This window comes from Trichomycterus rosablanca, chromosome 2 (assembly GCF_030014385.1).
Source record: "Trichomycterus rosablanca isolate fTriRos1 chromosome 2, fTriRos1.hap1, whole genome shotgun sequence".
NCBI lineage: Eukaryota > Metazoa > Chordata > Actinopteri > Siluriformes > Trichomycteridae > Trichomycterus > Trichomycterus rosablanca.
This window is the reverse complement of record NC_085989.1, coordinates 61,253,093-61,275,577: the sequence shown is the minus strand read 5'-3', so window position 1 is coordinate 61,275,577 and position 22,485 is coordinate 61,253,093. Positions and strand designations below refer to the sequence as shown.

Genomic DNA, 22,485 nt, shown 5'->3' with positions numbered 1-22,485 from the left:
CATCCTGAAACATAGATGAGAGTGACTGTGTGTGTGTGTGTGTGTGTGTGTGTGAGTGTGTGTGTGTGTGAGTGTGTGTGTGTGTGTGTGTGTGTGTGAGTGTGTGTGTGTGTGTGTGTGTGACACCAGGGTGTGTTCCTACTTCCATGGAAGTGTTTTAGAGTAGCACTGGATCCACCATGGTCCTGACCAGTATGAAGAAGAAGATGATGAATGCCACACGACTACAGGCACATTTAAGGGAGGTGAGAGGCACCCAAGTGTCACGTCAGACCATTCGAAACCGTTTACATCAGCGTGGTCTGTTTTGATAGACGACCTGCAAGGGTACCTGACCACACCACCAGGCACAGGCGTCATTTACGGAAGCATTTACGCTGGACGAGGGACCAGTTGGCCTCAGTGCTGTTCACTGATGATGAAATGATGGCCGCCAACGATGTTGGAGACGTCAAGGAGAGAGCTATGCATCAGCAACTACTGTCACCAGACGAGCCTTTGGTGGTGGTGGTGTTACAGTGAGGGCGGGTGTGTCTAGTCAATACAGAACTGCCCTACACTTTGTGACAAGCCCATACTACTTAAATAACATCATTAATCCAGTCATTGTGCCTCTACATGAACCACACAGGCCTAATTTCATCTTCATGGACCACAATGCTCCAGCTCATCGAGGTGGCATCATTACGGCTGCTGGAGACTGGGAAACCTCAAATGGAGTGGCCTGCACTTTCTCCAGACCTGAATCCCATAGAAAACCTCTGGGATCAGCTGAGTCACCGTGTAGAGGCTTGTAACTCTGTACCCCAGAACCTCAATGACCTGAGGGCCGCCCTTCAAGAAGAGTAGGATGCCACGCCTCAGCAGACAATAAGTTGACTTGTGAACAGCATGAGACGTCGTTGTCAAGCTGTAATTGATGCTCAAGGGCACATGACAAGTTATTGAGACATTGAGATGTTTTTTTGGGGTATACCCACCACTGTTGTTGGCTTTTGTTTCAATAAATAGTTTAAGATGAGGAAATCACCATTGCATGCTTCTATCTAAATGCTCGACTTTCATGATATAATATCACTGTAGCGTGAACTTTTTACCTTTTCCATCAATTTCACCAGAAAGCATTTTGTGAGTAGTGTAATTTGTCTTGGGAAGAAAAATGTATCGTGAACTCAGTATTGTGAATCACATTGCATCATGGGTGGAGTGTATCATTAAATCCCTACTCTGCATAATTAGCAGAGTGCAAGTTAGTAGGTGGTGTAAAAAAACAGCATTATTATTTTAATGTTACTAAATAAATGTTAATTTCAGACACATTTTGAGATCAGACTGCAACACTAGTTTAGCAACTTCTCAGTTTCGTAAATCTAATTATTAATGTTTAAGTGATAAACTCATGAATCAAATGTCAATAAATGACTCACTCAGCTCTTCTTGATTCTTTCACCACTGGCAGGAGCTTCAGAAGACCTTCATGTGATGGATTATATTTACTCAAATCAAACTCATCCAGCTTCTGATCTGAGTTCAGCAACACAAACACCAGAGCCGACCACTGAGCAGGAGACAGACGGTGTTCATCATGATGAAGAGAACCTCCTTTGTTCAGGTATTGTTGGACTTCCTGCACTAGAGAATCATCGTTCAGTTCATTCAGACAGTGGAACAGATTGATGGATTTCTCTGGAGAGGGATTCTCACTGATCTTCTCCTTGATGTACTTGACCGTTTCCTCTTTGTTGTAAGACCTACTTTCTGTTTGTGGCAGTAGGCCTCGTAAGAGAGTCTGGTTGGACTCCAGTGAGAGACCCAGGAGGAAGCGGAGGAAAAGATCCAGGTGTCCATTCTTACTCTTTAAGGCCTTGTCCACTGCACTCTTCAGAAAGTCAGACATGTTCGTATATTTTCTAAAGATGTTAAAGAATCCAGTGTTTTGCATCACCAGCACATTTCTGTTTTTGTTGATGAAGGTGAGAAATACATATAAAGCAGCCAGAAACTCCTGAACACTCAGGTGCACAAAGCTGAAGACCTGACCCAGGTGCAGTCCAGCCTCTTTTTTGAAGATTTGGGTGCAGACTCCTGAGTACACTGATGTGTTTTTGACATCAATGCCACATTCTGTCAGGTCTTCTTCATAGAAGATCAGGTTCCCTTTCTCCATCTGTTGGAAGGCCAGTTTTCCCAGTGCCAGTATCGTCTCTCTGGTCTGGTGTGGATCAGGGTCAGATTTCCCATGATACTTTTGTTCCTTGTGTTTTATCTGAAAGATCAGGAAGTGGGTGAACATCTGAGTCAGAGTTTTGGGGATCTCTTTCCTCTCGGCTCCATCCAGAATTCTCTCTAGAACAGAGGCTGAGATCCAGCAGAAGACTGGAATGTGACACATGATGTAGAGGCTTCTTGATGACTTCATGTGAGTGATGATTTCACTGGCCAGGTTCTCATCTCTGATCCTCTTCCTGAAGTACGTCTCTTTCTGAGGATCACTGAACCCTCGTACCTCTGTTACCTGGTCTACACACTCAGTAGCGATCTGATTGGCTGCTCCTGGTCGAGTGGTGATCCAGAGGTGAGCAGAGGGAAGCAGGTTCCCCTTGATGAGGTTTGTCAGCAGCACATCCATTTTTACTGACTTTGTTACGTTACACAATCGCTCATTATTTTGAAAATCTAGAGGAAGTCGACACTCATCCAGACCATCAAAGATGAACAAAACTTTATACGCATCACAGTCTAATGATGGCAGACCTTTCACTTCTGGGAAAAACTGATGAAGAAGTTCCATCAGACTGAGATTTTTCTGCTTCATCAAGTTCAGCTCTCTAAAAGGAAGTGGAAATATGAAGACAACGTCCTGATTGGCTTTTCCTTCAGCCCAGTCCAGAATGAACTTCTGCACTGAGACTGTTTTTCCAATTCCAGCGATTCCTTTGGTCAGCACAGTTCTGATGGATGTGTCTTTAAAGAGGTCGTTACATTTGATGGGATTCTCCTGTACTGCTGGTCTCCTGGATGTAGCTTCAACCTGTCTGACCTCATGTTCATTATTGACGCCTTCACTCCAACCCTCTGTGATGTAGAGCTCTGTGAAGATCTCATTCAGAAGTGCTGAGCTTCCATGCTGGGAGATTCCTTCACTGATTCTTTTACATTTCTCTCTCAGATTGGATTTGAGTTTTTTCTGATATACAGGGACTAATAGTTCTAATAAACAGAAGATGATGATTAATATTTTACTGCATGATCAATAAACACAGTATATAATTTATTACTGTAATAAATAATAGGTTTGTATATAAATTAATTTCTGTTTATAAGTATAAACCTCTATGATTATAATTGGTTTATTTGTAGAGATGTAGTGACCAATATCATAGTTAGAATTCTCATCTAATATCAAGTACCTAATGGTCATAAAATGTTTTATAATATAATGTAATGACTAATCAAAAGTATAGATGATTCTAGAACCAAGATGAATATGGAAGAGTTTGTTTATCTAATGGTAAATAAATTAATAATGTAAGTATGTAGATCTCTTACTCCTCTGCAGGGTGTTAGCAAGGTCTGTCTGATTCATGATCTTCAGAACATCCAGTGTGATCTTTAGCGTCCCCTCTCTGAAACTACTCAGATCTTCTACAGCCTTTACCTCCTGCTCAGAGCATGCTGGGTAATCTTCATTCAGTAGCTTTTTGAACTTGTTTAGCTCATTCTTTAACATGCTGATGACTTTGAGCTCCAGTTCCTGTTAAGGAATTTAGAGAACCAGATCATCACAATAAACACCATGAGGTAATAAAGAAAATGACTGAGTTATGTGATTATATAAGGAGTGATGTAGTTTTTCTGCATATTAAGTTCAGTAAATGAATAAACAGTAATTGTGCATTAAAATGTGTTTAGGCTTTAAACTGGAATTTCACCTCTGTCCGAACCAGCTGCATTAAAATGTGGAAGGTTGTGTGTTTAATAAACCCAAATAAGCCCCAATAATCCCATATGGCAAAAATCAAGAGATAATTCAGGTCTAAAAGAACCAGAACAACATCTAAGGAGGGTCCAGAATCCAAAATCAACATAAAATACCTCACAGTATTCATTTAGCCAATCGGCAAATTAGATTAGCATCATTATTATAATTACACACACATACATACAAACCTTAAATATGGATTCCAACTGATAAGTAACATTTAATTTCTTCTTTTGTGTTCTGTAAATAAAAAGACAAAACAGTATTGAACACTAGCAGGTTCTATCATCCTGTTATTGAAACACTTCCTAGATGATTAGTATTTTTATGAATGAATTGCTTAGTGGACAGAGTTTAATGAGATTAATACATTTGATCAGGAGAAACTGGAAGTAAAAACACTGCACTAGAACATACTAGAGATTATACTGACCTCAGATCAGTAGAACATCCTCCATCTTTAGAGTTTTGTGGAGGATCTATTGACCGGTCGCTCTTCATGGAGACACAGCTGGGTTCAGGTGAATCTGGTCTCGTACCCTCCATCACACTGGGGTACAGGTAAAACCAAACATAAAAGAACCAATAAATGGGTGAATGTCTAAATCGGAAATGTGATTCTTTCATCCTAATTCAAGCTGGAAACATTGTGGAAGATTTAATAAATAGCTGGTTTTAGCTTGTTTTAGCTTGTTCAAGAAAAGCTGTTTTGGTATTAGCATTTTAGCATTACACAGTAACCAAAACCAACTTCATCACATAAAAGTTTTAATTATTAACACAGACGTCATGTTGGCAAATTCAGGGGTAATACATTTTTAAACAAACACTTCCAAAGTCATGACAAAGTAGTCAGACAGCTACTGTATCTCAACTAGCAGATCATTTAGTTCATTTAAGTCAAATCTTCCATTAAAAAAAAAAAGCATGTCTGAGTTTTAAATGTCTGCAAACTTAGCTACGTTCAACAATGTTATTTTGTATAACACCAGTATGCTAATAACTCAACCACGGCTGAGATGATTTTATATTCTTAAATACATAATCAATTATTATTACAATTTTAGTATAAATATTAACAATAATATCAAGTTCTTATTTGGACTTGGTCTTGAATTTGACTCTTGTAGACTCAGTCTCAGCTATTCAGTCTAGTCTTGGAGAAAAAAGGTCACTAGTGGTCTAAGGCACTAACACACCATGAGATTATACTGACCTCAGATCAGTAGAACATCCTCCATCTTTAAAGTTATCTGGAGGATCTATTGACTTGTTGCTCTTCATAGAGACACAGCTGGGTTCAGGTGAATCTGGTCTCGTACCCTCCATCACACTGGAGTAACACTGAAGTAAAAACCAAACATAAATAACTCTATATAAAGCACAGGGGCACCTAAAAGCTTCAGTTCAGAGAAACACCAACAAGGACATGGTACAGTAATCAGACAGCTTAGCTAACTAGCAGCTAGTTTAGTTCAACTGAAGTCACATACTCTAAAAGCATTACAGAGAGTTTTACATCCCAGCTAAGACATTTATTTTTTATTACTTTTACACCAGTATGCCAGTAACTCTGATCTGGTTTACATTCTTAATTCTAAATGACATTCTTAAATAAATGAAAGTGTATTAATAACAATCTCCCTCTCATCAGTGTGTTAGATTAGTGCTTTCTTTATAATCACACACAGCGTGGACACATCAGTAATGAACTCCAACCTTTCTTCAGTGAAGTTTACACTATTCATGACATGCTCTCATACATCTTTATTATTTGATGTTTGATGTTTATTATTGATTGTGTGTTTCTGTTATTTTGTCCACCGCCTGCATGTGTGTAAACACCAGCACGCTGACGTCACAACATCTGTGTAAAGCTACATTTTAGTATCCAGACTAAAACAAGGAAGCAGTTTTCAGAAATCTCTTCATCCTGTTTTCATTAATCGTGGGTTTGTGAGTTGGTGTGGATGAGAGAAAAACACAGAAGTGTAAAAAATCTCCGTGTTGTTGTTGACACGCCTAAATAACGGTGTTAAATGTGACAGTTCCTAAACACAACACATATCAGATCATTAAAACCTGATCCTAAACATTTATCCATCAAATACGGATTTATAACATTCACATGTTACAGTTTTATATTCTTATACTCACCGCGATTATCTGGAAAACCTCTTGACGTTTCTCTCCTCCACACTAAATACTTTCACTTTCACTTTAACCAAATGGAGTTCAATGCCGCATTCAAGTGCTCCTCCAGATCTCTCACTTTCTTAGTTCAGTCGCGAGTACAATCTGAATCTACGTACACTCGAGATGATTTTAGTTTAAACAGTTATACAAACAGATTTAGACATTAATCAAAATGATATTTTTGTTCTGTGTGAATAATAAGATTAAACTGAATGCGTTACCACTAAAGGACATAAATGCAATCGTATTAAATTCACACAATTTGTCTACATGTGAACGCTGCACTAAAACCAACATCCGCCCAAACTCTGATCCTGTTTCCAGTTCTGTCAGAAAGTAACTGCTGTCCTCTCACACAGTCTCCTGCTAAAGTTTGTGCACCTCTGCTCAAATCTTATGATTGATCAAGTAAAAATAATGAACAACAACGTCATCTAATGAAATGATGTCATTTCCTGCTCATTTAATGCACTATCGTGGATTATTTACTAAACTGAACAAATGAGAGAGAAACACACCTAAATGTGCCGTAACATTTGTTCATGCCACATGTTGTATCTATTTTTCCTTCCTGCAAAATGTGAAGTTGCTGTAATTCTAAAACAGTATTTACTGCTCATATTTAACACTCAATTACAGTGTTGGTTACGCTGACATCAGACTTTCAGACCATTTTTTTTACTACATCTGTACTTTACAACAAGCAAACTGTACTGCAAGTTTACCTTAGTAAAACTATCTTTATTTACAAGCACAAATATTATATTGCAAATACTAAAGGGATGTTCAGCAAGACTTGTGCACATGTTACAGCAGTCTGTGACAGTTACAATACAGAAATTAGAATGAAAGAATAACAGCAAAGGACCAGCAGGAGGAACAAGTCAGGTCCAACAAAAAGAGACTCGGCAAAACTGTATTCATTAAAGTGTAAAGAAAACAATGCTGCAAACTAAGACAAACAAACAAAAGAAAAGCTGCTCCAGAGCGCTCTGGACCTCAGACTGGAGCGAAGGTTCACCTTCCAACATGACAACGACCCGAAGCACACAGCCAAGAGAACAAAGGCGTGGCTTCAGAGAAAGTCTGTGATTGTCCTTGAGTGGCTCAGCCAGAGCCCAGACCTGAATCTAATCAAACATCTGTGCAAGGAGCTGGAAATGGGCGTGTACCGACACCCCCCATCCAACCTGACAGAGCTTGCAAGGAAATGCCAAGAGAAATGGGCAAAATTGTCTAGAAACAAGGGGGCCAAGCTCGTAGCTTCTGTCCCAAGACGCCTTGAAGCTGTATTAGCTAAAGCTGCTATTAAGCTATCTTTACTCAAAACCAAAACATGCAAAATAGTTCAAACAGCTTAAAACATTTAAGTCCATACAACGAAATGTCCAGTTTTAATTTAAAAAAACTTACAGATTTTAAGTAAACGTAACCTTTAAACTCAATGTTTTTAATTTAATACTTAACGAGCGTCTGATGTAATACGCTACTCTCTTGCTATTGGTTAAAGCCATCTAATTAGCATATTGTGATTTTTGAGCAAACATGGTGGACGCAGCTGCAGGTGCATTAAAACAAGTTTCTTGTTAATAGTTGAATATAACTCTGTATTAACTCTCTAAAACGTGGATCACAGACATTCAGTTTGTGTTAAAGCTCTGCTTTGATTGAGATAAACTACAAGTTTGTGTTACTGAAGAACTATTTTAAATAGCGCGCACGCTAAATTAACTAACGGTCGGTGTTCTGTCGATTTGTCCTACCCATCCAGATGTCCTACTGAGCATGTGCACATCAGTTTTGACTCGTTAACTGAAACGCCTATAATTTAGTGCTACCTTCGACGCCTATAATTTCGTATAATGTTAGCATAATTCATTTCTGCTAGCGGTTAGTATTGCATGGTTTTAATTTTAATTCTTTAAAAGTGTAATGTTGAAATATATGTAATACCGTTCTTATGCAAGTTAGTTTAATGTTATTTTGTTAGATAACTGTGCAAGGTGCACGAATTGGCTAAACGTGATTGAATGATGTTGCTTAGCCTTAACTGTTAAATTAATGAACGTTGAATTTAACCACGTTTATACCTCGGTTTAGTGCTTGTGTTTAGGTGCACTTTTTATACATCTATATTTTTTTAATCTTTATCTGCCACCTTAACTTTACAACACAAAAGGTAGTTCAGACACGATCTGTTAGGCTCTGTGGCATCAGGGGAATGTACCATCTCTCCCTGATGCCACAGGCCTTACAGAGCAGAAACGAGCTGTGCCTTTTATTACCTGGCCAGCTCGTTAGGGCGAAGTGGCTACACCTGTGCCTTCCCTTATTTAAGGGATAGGTGCAGAGCTGTAGCCGTCGCACCTTCTGCTCTTGTTGGCTGATTATTTTTTCTTTCTTTGAGTTTGTTTGACACTGCGGTGTCCTTTTATGTTTATTGTTTTTTATCTTTAGGTTGTGCCGCCGCACTGTGCCGCCGCCGCCGTGCCGCTGCCGCCGTGCCGCTGCCGCCGGGCCACCGCTAGTGGGCGCCACCACGCCGCCGCCGCCGCCAAGCTGCCGCCATAGTGCCGCAGCTGTCGTGCCGCCGCCGCCGCCTGGTTGCCGCTCTCAGGTCGCCGTCGGGCCGCTGCCGCCGAGCCGTCGAGCCGCCGTGCCGCCGCCACCTAGAGACCCCATTATTGCGCCCAGAGGAACGTGACCCCCTCCCAGCTACCGCTGGTGACAGCGTCACGTTCCGCCCTCTGGAGCGCATGTGCAAATGGCCACTTCCCAGCCACCCGGGCTGGTGACAGCGCCTTTGCCTTTTAACTTTTGAAACCCGCAAATCAAGCACACCCGGTAGCTGGCATGGCTCTAGCCAGCATAAGTTGCTGGAAAGCGCCATGCCACGCAGCTATTGTCGGTGTTACCCCCCCCTTCTTCGGCCAACAGCGCGAGGTGTTCCATCTCGCGAACCCACTCTTTGCTTCAATAGCGCCGGGAGCGAGTCTGCCACTAGCGCCGCTGTGGCAGGCTGTTAAAGCTCCCGGTCGGGAGGCAAGAGTCCTGGGTTCGCGCCTCGCGCTTCCCCTTTTCTTTTGTATGTTTTTTTTGTTCCTTTTCAGCCCCCGACGTCCGGCTGCCTTCGGGATTCCCCGAAGTGTTTTTTGTTATTGTTATTCCTTTTATTTTATGTATATTATGTTTATGATTTTGTAAATAAAACCCTTTTTTAGTTAAACCTTCGCATCCTTGGGTCCTTCCCCCCCACATCATAACAGCAAGGTGCGACCATTACTGGACCCAGCGGAGGACCCCGTCCTCTCCCAAAAAATTTTTTGGGGGGGCACTCCCCCAGTGGCTTTTAGCCACTGGTGGGGACGGGACCGCCGGCTGGAGACCTCAGGAGAGGTCTCCTTAAGAAGGGGGTACTGTTAGGCTCTGTGGCATCAGGGGAATGTACCATCTCTCCCTGATGCCACAGGCCTCACAGAGCAGAAACGAGCTGTGCCTTTTATTACCTGGCCAGCTCGTTAGGGCGAAGTGGCTACACCTGTGCCTTCCCTTATTTAAGGGATAGGTGCAGAGCTGTAGCCGTCGCACCTTCTGCTCTTGTTGGCTGATTATTTTTTCTTTCTTTGAGTTTGTTTGACACTGCGGTGTCCTTTTATGTTTATTGTTTTTTATCTTTAGGTTGTGCCGCTGCACTGTGCCGCCGCCGCCGTGCCGCTGCCGCCGGGCCACCGCTAGTGGGCGCCACCACGCCGCCGCCGCCGCCAAGCTGCCGCCATAGTGCCGCAGCTGTCGTGCCGCCGCCGCCGCCTGGTTGCCGCTCTCAGGTCGCCGTCGGGCCGCTGCCGCCGAGCCGTCGAGCCGCCGTGCCGCCGCCACCTAGAGACCCCATTATTGCGCCCAGAGGAACGTGACCCCCTCCCAGCTACCGCTGGTGACAGCGTCACGTTCCGCCTTCTGGAGCGCATGTGCAAATGGCCACTTCCCAGCCACCCGGGCTGGTGACAGCGCCTTTGCCTTTTAACTTTTGAAACCCGCAAATCAAGCACACCCGGTAGCTGGCATGGCTCTAGCCAGCATAAGTTGCTGGAAAGCGCCATGCCACGCAGCTATTGTCGGTGTTACCCCCCCCTTCTTCGGCCAACAGCGCGAGGTGTTCCATCTCGCGAACCCACTCTTTGCTTCAATAGCGCCGGGAGCGAGTCTGCCACTAGCGCCGCTGTGGCAGGCTGTTAAAGCTCCCGGTCGGGAGACAAGAGTCCTGGGTTCGCGCCTCGCGCTTCCCCTTTTCTTTTGTATGTTTTTTTTGTTCCTTTTCAGCCCCCGACGTCCGGCTGCCTTCGGGATTCCCCGAAGTGTTTTTTGTTATTGTTATTCCTTTTATTTTATGTATATTATGTTTATGATTTTGTAAATAAAACCCTTTTTTAGTTAAACCTCCGCATCCTTGGGTCCTTCCCCCCCACATCATAACACGATCAGGACGTGATACGTGTACATTGTGCTGACCTAGCGGTTTAATAGCCACAGCCAAGGTTATGTGTAATAAAGTGGTTACTGAGGGGTATTTTCAGCATTTATAATGATATCTTGTATATAGTTCTTTTTTGTATGTAAAACTATTTCTGTTGTTACTCTGTATAAAAAGGACCATTGTCAGTTCTGTTCTGCGTATTTGTTCTTTATTGTATGTTTTTCTTTTCAGATATGGATGAGAAGTGGGAGGTTATTAACAATTTTGTCACTGTGGGATCATATCCAACCGGGTATGATAAATCACAGAGGCTAAATCTGCCTCCAAATCTCACCTAAAGGGTTAGCATTTTATTAACCACAAACTGTTTTAGTATACTGGCTAATACACAAGATGTTCTGTGAATACAAATCTGTAATTCCATTTTTTTATTGTGAATGTAGATGGAGAACTGTTTCATGGAAACAGAAAGGTGGTGAAAACCAAAGAGGCCAAACACCTTTTTCAGGAGCTTCACTCCTCTCCGATTGGTGGGCGTACAGGCATCTTAAAAACACGGAGTGCAATGGGTTCCAGATTTTACTGTCCTGAAATGTCAGTTGACATTGACAGTTGGGAGTGTGTTTGTGTACATATGTTCCCTTTATGTACTGTACAAGCCATATAAATATTAACACTTTATATCTTGTAGGTGTTGGAGTGTGACAGTTGTCAGAAGGTTGGAAAACCACTGACTGCTGTCCAGACATTACAATGCATTAAGGTAAAGGTGCTGAAGAACACACACACACACACACACACACACACACATATATATACAGTGTATCACAAAAGTGAGTACACCCCTCACATTTCTGCAGATATTTAAGTATATCTTTTCATGGGACAACACTGACAAAATGACACTTTGACACAATGAAAAGTAGTCTGTGTGCAGCTTATATAACAGTGTAAATTTATTCTTCCCTCAAAATAACTCAATATACAGCCATTAATGTCTAAACCACCGGCAACAAAAGTGAGTACACCCCTAAGAGACTACACCCCTAAATGTCCAAATTGAGCACTGCTTGTAATTTTCCCTCCAAAATGTCATGTGATTTGTTAGTGTTACTAGGTCTCAGGTGTGCATAGGGAGCAGGTGTGTTCAATTTAGTAGTACAGCTCTCACACTCTCTCATACTGGTCACTGAAAGTTCCAACATGGCACCTCATGGCAAAGAACTCTCTGAGGATCTTAAAAGACGAATTGTTGCGCTACATGAAGATGGCCGAGGCTACAAGAAGATTGCCAACACCCTGAAACTGAGCTGCAGCACAGTGGCCAAGATCATCCAGCGTTTTAAAAGAGCAGGGTCCACTCAGAACAGACCTCGCGTTGGTTGTCCAAAGAAGCTGAGTGCACGTGCTCAGCGTCACATCCAACTGCTGTCTTTGAAAGATAGGCGCAGGAGTGCTGTCAGCATTGCTGCAGAGATTGAAAAGGTGGGGGGTCAGCCTGTCAGTGCTCAGACCATACGCCGCACACTACATCAAATTGGTCTGCATGGCTGTCACCCCAGAAGGAAGCCTCTTCTGAAGTCTCTACACAAGAAAGCCCGCAAACAGTTTGCTGAAGACATGTCAACAAAGGACATGGATTACTGGAACCATGTCCTATGGTCTGATGAGACCAAGATTAATTTGTTTGGTTCAGATGGTCTCAAGCATGTGTGGCGGCAATCAGGTGAGGAGTACAAAGATAAGTGTGTCATGCCTACAGTCAAGCATGGTGGTGGGAATGCCATGGTCTGGGGCTGCATGAGTGCAGCAGGTGTTGGGGAGTTACATTTCATTGAGGGACACATGAACTCCAATATGTACTGTGAAATACTGAAGCAGAGCATGATCCCCTCCCTCCGGAAACTGAGTCGCAGGGCAGTGTTCCAGCATGATAATGACCCCAAACACACCTCTAAGACGACCACTGCTTTATTGAAGAGGCTGAGGGTAAAGGTGATGGACTGGCCAAGCATGTCTCCAGACCTAAACCCAATAGAACATCTTTGGGGCATCCTCAAGCGGAAGGTGGAGGAGCGCAAAGTCTCGAATATCCGCCAGCTCCGTGATGTCGTCATGGAGGAGTGGAAAAGCATTCCAGTGGCAACCTGTGAAGCTCTGGTAAACTCCATGCCCAGGAGAGTTAAGGCAGTTCTGGGAAATAATGGTGGCCACACAAAATATTGACACTTCAGGAACTTTCACTAAGGGGTGTACTCACTTTTGTTGCCGGTGGTTTAGACATTAATGGCTGTATATTGAGTTATTTTGAGGGAAGAATAAATTTACACTGTTATATAAGCTGCACACAGACTACTTTTCATTGTGTCAAAGTGTCATTTTGTCAGTGTTGTCCCATGAAAAGATATACTTAAATATCTGCAGAAATGAGAGGGGTGTACTCACTTTTGTGATACACTGTATATATATATATAAAATTATTTTTTCCTTTATAAGGTATCAGATGTCTGGTAGCTCATTGGGATAGACCTAACAGGACCATTTTCAGAAACCTCTGATGGCTTCCAGTACATTTAAACTGCTACAGATTATTTCTCTAAGTGGGTTGAGGTCTTTCCTTTAAGAAGTAAATCTGCAGCTGAGGTTACAAGACATCTCTGTTCGATTATATACAGACATGGACGTCCCAAACGCATCCTCTCGGATCAAGGAAGAGAATTCGTCAATGAAGTAAGTACCATTCAAACATACTTTATGTTTGCAGCTCCATACATACATGTTAGCAGTTCCTCTGATGTGTGAAAGTATGAAGTTGCTTTGTTACATTTTACCAGCTGTTGATCAGGGATTTTATTGACTTAGAATAACTTTATAGAGTCTTTGAGATGTGGGTGGAAACTAGAGAACCCAGAGAAATCCCAAACAGATATGGGGAGAACATGCAGAACTCCACACAGAGAGTTTGTACCAGGGACCAAATTAGGGATCTTTGGGGCTGTAAGGCAATAGTGCTAACCACTCGCATCACCTTTTTACCTTGCAATGTATTATTATGAATAAATGTCTTGCTTATGTCTTTGGCTATAAATGTGTTGTATTAAAGCTCAACCACAGGCTTTGTGAGATGTTGTGCATTGAAGTGTGACCGCAGCATATCGTCCTCCAACAAATGGCCTGGATGAAAAAAACAATGACAACATAAAGCGTTAAATTTTATTATTTAGTAATAACCAGAATTATTAGGCGATTACCAAATGTTGGTACTAATTGTGTGTGTACATTTTAGAGCCATTAAGAAACTTGTGAAGGAGCAGCAGAATGACTGGGATGTGAACCTGGGTGCCACTTTGTTCTCGTTGAGATTGAAGGTCCATACAAATATTAGGTTACGTCCAGTAATATTGGCACATTTCCTGCCCAGTCATTTTGTACAATTACTACTTGTTGTGTGTTCATTTTCACAGATGGCTGTACATCAGTTATGTGCAGTTGTGGGTTCATCATTGTTTGCTGGACAGTTTAGATGTGTTAGTAAGGTAGCTAATTCTGTTTCATAGAAGGTGTTAGTAAGTACTTCTAAAACAGTCATTAATATGCTATTTAACATTTCAAACAGATGACATTTCCAGCGGAGAATGTTTGGTTGTGCCCTGTAAACACTGGAGCACACTGGATTCTTGTTGTAAGTATTCTGAACAAAGTATGATATTGCTAACCGTAATGTTATATTGTATTTGAGAACCGTACATGCATTATAAGTTACCTTATGAGAAACACTTTCATTTATAAAAAAAAAAACAGCTGGATTATTGAAACTGTAACAGTCAGGGCAAGTATATTATCTTAAGTGTTTATAGTCTAATCTGGGTAACTTTAAAATATGTGTAAGTTATGCGTAACTGGAGGTAACATTGTTATTGAACACATTTTATACTGGTTATGATTTGTTAAAGTTTGTAACGTGCTAATGTGTCCATGAATTAATAGGAATGTTTTGAAGACAAGGGGACTTGATGACAGCAGGGTTAGGTGGCAGTGTAAAACAATGCAGCACAACCGGCAGCTGGATTCAAGCAGTTGTGGAGTTTTAATACTGAAGCTTCATTTCTATTCATATTTAGAAGCATATAAATGTGTTATTAAGTGGATTATAATAAAGGTTTACATAAATAACTGTTAGTTTGCAGAGGACTTCCTTTTAAAGGAGGTAATAACTGAAGTTCAAACAACTCAACAAGCTGTGAGTGCTGCACCAATGGAAACTGCCAGCTCACTGCTTACACACTGTAAGCCCGGATAAGTTCAATCTACTTAAAAAATGTGAGGAAACCGGTTGCCTTAAAAAAGTTAAGTAATGTATAATGAAAACTTGAGTTAGCATAACTTAAAACATTAAGTTATTACACCTAAAAGGCAAGTTGATTAAACTTTCTTTTTTTTGTTATACCAACTGCTTTTCCCAATAATTCTACTTAATATCTTGAGCTCAATGGAAAAAACTATTTATTTCTTCTTAGTTTTCATGTTAATTACATTTTAAATATGAATTACAAATGTTTATAGAGAAACAGACACAATTATAAAATTATTTTTCTTTATTTCACTTCAGAAGTATTTACTTAAAATACAACATGTCAAGAAAACATCTTTAAAACTACAAACTGTATATAAAGTTCTGATGAAACACAAACAGCTCCTCACAGTAACCATGAACCTGTAAAACAACAAAAAGAAACAAGAAACAGAAGTATTAAAATCAACATTAATAGCATTAATTTAAGGATTAAAATAAAGCAAGCCAGCACACTCTTTGCTTCGTATGAAGGCTAGCATGCTAACATGCTAGCATGTAGCCTAAATACGGCAAATAAAGCAGCGCTGTTTGATTTTTTATTTAGTGTCAACATTAAGATCATTTATTTTAAACAAAATTGTTAAGTAAAGTACAACATTAACCAAAATTAGACGGAATATGAAAAAGCCCCATCAGACTGGTGCACATGCTACTCAAAAATAGCATAATGAGGAAGAAAATGTTTGTCCACTTAGTTTAACAAAGGTTCCACTTCACAAAAGACATTTCAGGAAGACAAGTTTACTTTTGCAAAAAGCCTTCAATGAAAAGTAAAAAGTAATTTGCAACAACAGGTTACAAAAGTTAAAACAAATGGCTGCCTGATACACCAACAGCAAGCTGAAAAAAGGCGGACTTACATGTAAATGGTGAAGTATTTTTTTTTGTTTAGTAAACTTAAATCTTTTAGCACATTTAAATGTGTACTCAAAGTAGTACAATGTACTCTGCATTTTATAGTAGAGCAAAAAAACTTAAATAATTTATGTATGTTGTACTAAAAATGTTTGATTAAATATAAAGTCTGGGCTTACAGTGCATATCGAAGTAAGTTAAGTAATAGTGTCCTTTCCATATTAAATATGTTTATCATGTTCTGTGCACATGCATACTAAACAACAACTACACTAATCACTAGTATTAAGTTAAGGTAAATAATTAAAAACCACTTGGTTTATAGGAAATGTAGAGGATTACTGCATAATTTGCTCCATGCTGCAAGACTGCTGACAGGAGCATGATTGAAATGGTAAATATTTAGAGCAGCTATACTATTTCATCTTTTAGGTTATTGTGAACATTATTCACTGATTTGTATAGCGTTGTTTCAGATTACTAGTTTAGAACCTGATTTTTCAGGTGCACTGTGACCTTTGTAGTAGATGGGCACATTTTGAATGTGCTGAATTTAATGTGTCGCTCACAACCTACATTTGTAAAAAAATTTACACTCATCCTCCTGAGACTTGTAATTAGTTCTTGTTGTTGTTGTTTTAGTTGCTGTTATTGTTATTATTGTTGTTAATAAATCATTTAAAAATTGAACACGTTTAAGTACATGTTTGAGATACAGAAAGAGTAAAATAAAATAAAATACAGCAACAAGCAAACTTTTTTTAAATGAGAAGTCTAATGTAACCATAAAACTATTTTGTGCCTTTTTATTGATCAATTGAAGGACTGTGTGATCAGTGAGATTGCCTGTGATGGATGTGACAGATGGTACCACCAGTCATGTGTTGGCAACCCACCAGTAGAGGAAGATCTTCATTGTTCAGCATGTACTGAACATTAGACCAAGATTAACTGGGACGTTATTTCTAAAAAGTTTGCTTGTTGCTGTATTTTATTTTATGTTGCTTTTTTAGTTTATTTTAAAAGTCGATAGTAAATTAATCATTCATTTCTGTTTAGTAACTGCTTCATCCTGGTCATGGCCGTGGTGGATCCAGAACTGTTCCTGGGAAAACTGGACGTATGGCAGGAGTGCACTATGGATGTGATGCTAGTCAATCCCAGGGCACCATCCCAAATACATTTGCACATGTCAGATTTTATTTAAAACAAAGCTATTTTATTAAGCTATAAATATGTTAGTTTTTCAAGTATTTAAATTTTACTTTGCATTGAGGTGGATTTCTTTATTATGTATTTGCATAATTGTAATATATGTATAATTTAGTTTAACACTAATTTCTAATACAGATATTTTGTTCTTAAAATGTGTGTGCTTGTAGTTAAAAAAAAGAATCATTACACAATAAAATCCATGTGGGGAACCATATTCCCCAGGTCTCCAGGTAAATCTGTTCCCCCCTCTGTGTTGTTAGTATAATGGACTGATCTATAGGTTAAACTTGTTCTACATAATGACAAGAGTTAAATACATCACCAGCATCACTGTAGTGTTTATAATGAGGTGTCTTTTGTCTTGGTGAAGCACTGATAACGAAATGACAACTCCGTTGACACTAACTCATGTTTAATTAAGAGGTTTATTCAAAGAAATGAGTAGTGTCAGTACAGACATTTCGCGATTATGCCCGGAGAAAAAGTAGCTGATTCTTCTTCTGCCTTCTTTACGCCAACCTCAGGTTTAAATACCCCAGCGATTTACATACAGCACATCTGTTTCCACTTTGATCTCTCAAATACTGAGAGAGAGCTAAGCCCTCCCATGGTAGAATATATACATTGAACTAAAACCCCATTCTAACCCTTAGCACCAACCTCCGTCTTATGCTGGACAGGCCTCCCCATCCTATCATTGGGAACCTTACAGCTTTCCATACATTTAAGAGTGCTTCCCCGGGACAGAGCCTCACATAAATACATTCCATATGTCCGTCCATAGGAATGTGTCTCTGAGGGGCACACTGACCCCCTCTGAATGCCTTCTACAAAATTGTGTTCCCTAACAGTGGGGCCACAACACATAACACACATATGAATAAAATACACATATGAATTAATATCTATATAAAATACACCTCATTCCCCCCTTTGAGGCTAATCAGTCTCAAAACTCAAGAGAAAAACATAATTAATAATGGTTATAGACATAACATAATACCTGTTCCTCCCACCTATATGTGTCACTTAAATTTAGCACTTAGCAACTTTTATGGAGTGCGGGAGCGAAAAACCTATCAGGCAGTATCGTCCTTCTGAAATGTCCATCAATCAATCAATCTAGACAGGAAAAAACTCACTCGCGACCCCTCTGCCCAGGCGGCCACATATTGCACTCCAGTCCAATTTTCCCCAGAATCTAAAGAAGGAACCATTATATTTGAAAGGATCACATCCAACTTTACCCCAAACTAAAAGTGGCACTATTATATTTGATAAGATTATGATTTTAGCAAATACATTTGAAAACCTCAGAAAAGAAAATCAATAATGTCCAAAGATCAACAGGTCGACCCTTCGGATTGCTCTATTGGACCTTGTTCCTACCTATCAATCAATCTGTCCCTAATCCATCGAGAAACGAACAAAAACTCTGAGGTCCCCAATGTACCTACCTCATAACAGCAATTATTAAATAATTGAATTATATGACTTAATCATTCACCAAATGACTAATACCCCCAAAGACAAAACATCACATTAAATACAGTTACTCATAATTACATACTACAATATAACAGCACACATCTATTTGTATAGAATAACATAAGAAATACATAAGAATGTATCACACTGCAGCTCCTCAGCAGCACTGACTCTCCATGTGACTCTATGTAGTCTTGATGATGTATTGAATCTTGACCTTTATCACAGAGTCCTTGTTCAGAGTCTTTCAGACCATTCTTATTGTCCTCACGTGAGCTGTATGAACCCCTTCAGCACATCAGGGTCCTTGAATAATCAATCATCCAGAAAGTGGTCTCCCCCCTTTCATACTAGAAGGAAAGAAAGAACACCAACCAGTATCTTTTGCATAAACAACAGATGCAAATTGAAACATCAAATGCAAATTAATAACCCCTCATACATAGATGTATACATAAATGTGAAGATGCACAGGATCATACTTTCATAAAATTACTACATAAAATAACCCCAATACACAGTAAGACTACAGTCATATAATGAGATTATAATGAGATTATATATTCAAAATGGATATGTTTCCATCAGTTCACCTTCTATTACCAGTTCCTCGTCATCGTCCATGTCAGTCCCTCGTAATAATGGCATCTGAACCCTATCGCCAGGCATCACAACTCCAACCCATCTCATTATCATAGCCTTCGCAAAGGTCAATAACAGCGTACAAAAACAAAACATCACACATAATGACAGAAGAACCGCTACCAAAATCTGAACTAACACTGCTCCCAACGGTCCTAATTTCTCCTGCAGCCAAGCATTCGCAGACCATCCAGCTCCTTCCGACGCTCCAAACGCATCCCTTATATGCTTCAATGCATCTATAACACTAGTCATATTATCAGAATTATCAGGAATCAAAGTATAACAGGCATCTTCTGTCAAGTTCAAAGCTACACACAGGCCACCCTGTTTGGCCAAAATGTAATCAAGAGCCATATCATGTTTCAGTAACGTCAATCTGTGACTTTTCTGAGTATTTGATAAGTATTCAAACCCTCTCACAGTTTCATTTGCAAAACCCTGTAGGGTGTAGGTAATATTATCAATGTGATCTGCTAAAAATGTCACACCATACCATGGAAATAAGCCTATACCCCACTTTTCTCCTATACTTATTCTCCAATGGTAGGAATGTCCCTTTTCTTTCTACTTCCAGAAACAGCCTCAGATTGGCCCTCATCAGGTCTTTCACCTCTCTGAACAGCCTCATATGGAAGCTTCAATGTTGCCATGTAACAACATCCTATCCACCCATATGGCAGAAATATATAAGCTTTATCACCACAAACCCACCAAATATCTTTAAAATTTCCTATAGTCACATTTCCAGGCAAAATCTGATTCCACACCATCAAAGTTCTGCTCTGTTTACGGTGTGGCATATAAAAAGTCACCTTAAATAAATCACTCTTAGCCTTCTGCTTACGCTCACCCAAATCCATCATATAATTGTCACAATCTGATATTCCCATAAACATTCTAGTTCCTTTACTAGTTTCATTTGAACAAAAACAATCTTTAGCTCCCACAGGCGTCACCTCCATCGCATCAGGAACCGCTGTCAACACATTTTCATGTTGATCAAGTAAATTCACATATGGTAAATCTCTCAACCAAGAACAATTATTCTTAGGTCTAAACAAATGCACCGACAAAGCCATCAATCTATCTCCTCCTGATTGCTGCTGATATAACAACCACGATAGCGCATAAGACTGACATATAGCAAGCAACGGCTCCGGTACCATCTCCAGAATTGAAGGCCATGTACCTGGTGTTGGAACTTTCACTACACATGGACCATTCAGTCGTCTAACTGATCTTATCGAATGAGTTAACTGCTGGAACCACAAATTCCTACTTGCCCATGGGTCTGAGATTTGTAACACTGAAGAATCGAATCCAAATGCCTTCCACTTAGTTTCTCTCTTCTGTAATGAACGGTACTGGTCAGTCATTTCTTCTGATGTCCAGTCAAAATCTAAGAACTGATCTTTAACATCTAAAACAGTCCTCTGAGTTGTCACAGATGAATTTACACCCTTCTCTTCCTCCATCTGCTTCCTAGGTTCAGACATCTTACTACTACTGTTTACACTAAGCTCTATCTTTAACATAGGCTTCTGAGTTATATTCACCACTTCCTTAAAGTTCAAAGTCGTCATGTCAGGTATTTGAGTCACTGTTACAAAATTCTTAGGCAACATCGTCGTCACCGAATTATTAACAAAGGTTGCCCTTGTATCAACCTTACTTGTAGTATTTCCAGAAGTGACAAAAGTAGACGCTTTCACCATCACTGTAGTAGCATCCATTCTCTTCAAAGTCGCAGCTACAGTAGTAATCTCCACTGATGTATTAACACTCTTAGTTGTTTCCGGAACTAAAATAATACTCCTCATCCGTGTTCTATTTACCCCTAGAGTAGTCGCTGTAGTGGCTTGCTCCTCAATTCTCTTAGCAACCGTAAACATCTCCACAGGACTCAAATCTACTATCATAACCACCACTTTACAAGTTATATAACCTCCTCTCCAACTATTTACCAAGGGAATGAATTTAAACTCCGGCTCATAATAAGTACATGTATATTCCCCTAGGTCTTCTCTAGTAATATTTCTCACAAAAAGTGTACAATCATCACTGACTGTCAACCACCTTACGTCATTCAGCAAAATATATTTCCTCTGATCAAGAGGCACAGTATCAACCTCAGGTCCTGTTAGTAACACTTCTTCACCACGACTATTGCTCCACACAGGAGGATTACTACCACCAACATTAAACCTCGAGCATTTACAGGGAAGATAAACTGCTCCTCCTAACTTGGCTCTAACTACCTTCTTCTTAAGAGTTGACACCATTGTCACCATCTGAGGCGCTACCGTAGTTAAACATAACACACTCATACTTTCAGAATCATTCAGTGCTGAAAGATTACACTTCCCTGAAGTTCCTACCACTCTAGTCGTCATAACGCTTTGGTCTAACCCTTTTCCTAGCTGGTCTTGGACTCCTTTGTCTACCTGTGTCTCTGCATTCTCCTGCATCAGAATCACTTCCCTTTGTAACCTCTGATGCTTCACACTCCTCAGAAACAGGCTCTGCTGTTCCTGGGACATGTTGAAAATCAATGTCTCCATATCTCCTTTCCTGCTCACTAACTGCAGAGTCATCTCCGACATTATCAGACACATGCACACTCCCATCAACATATTCCACATCATCTTCCACAACATTCCCTTCTAACTTTCTTGAACCTTCAACTTCCTGACTTTGTGAATCTAGTACCTCTTCACTTGGCGCTTTAACACAATGCGACAAATGGTACCACGTTGGAGACCCCTTAACCTGAACCGCAGTTCCCGTGCTGCGAACAACTTCAAATACCTTCACAAACACCTTGTCTCCAGGTTGCACTGAACACTTCCTTTGTTCGTCCAGTCTCTCCTGCACCTCCTCTTTCTTTTGCCTGTCAGAAATGTACGCGGATATTCTTTTATGCAGATTAGCCATATACGCAACATATGCTCTCATTTCATCCTCTAAAAGGGCTAAGCTTGGACCCTTTCCACTTGTACGCAAACAAGGCATCGGCATCAATCTACCTGTAACCAATTCATGAGGTGTCATATGTAACTCACGCAGCTCACTCGAGCGACACACCATTAGCGGCAATGGAAGTGCTGCTATCCAATTCAACCCCGTATGCTGGCAAATTTTCACAATGCGATTTTTCAAAACACCATTCATCTTTTCACAAATCCCTTGACTTTGCGGATGATAATCCGCACCAAGACGCTGTTTAATTCCCAGTTTTTGCAAAATCAATTTCACTGTTTTATCCACAAACTCTTTCCC

At 40.3% G+C, this 22,485-nt stretch overlaps 1 protein-coding gene across 1 annotated transcript in view; it reads right to left on the bottom strand.

Moving 5' to 3' along the window:
* Positions 1-22,140, bottom strand: part of LOC134303127 (NACHT, LRR and PYD domains-containing protein 3-like) — a 50,419-nt gene extending 28,279 nt beyond the window's left edge. Inside the window, exons 1-7 of the mRNA XM_062988438.1 lie at positions 22,015-22,140; positions 21,651-21,788; positions 5,199-5,260; positions 4,416-4,532; positions 4,171-4,222; positions 3,550-3,754; positions 1,428-3,210 (exon numbers count right to left, since the gene is read on the bottom strand). Coding sequence (XP_062844508.1) covers positions 1,428-3,210; positions 3,550-3,754; positions 4,171-4,222; positions 4,416-4,532; positions 5,199-5,260; positions 21,651-21,788; positions 22,015-22,140 — 2,483 coding nt within the window. The remainder of the gene's footprint in view (positions 1-1,427; positions 3,211-3,549; positions 3,755-4,170; positions 4,223-4,415; positions 4,533-5,198; positions 5,261-21,650; positions 21,789-22,014) is intronic.
* Positions 22,141-22,485: the final 345 nt, after the last annotated feature.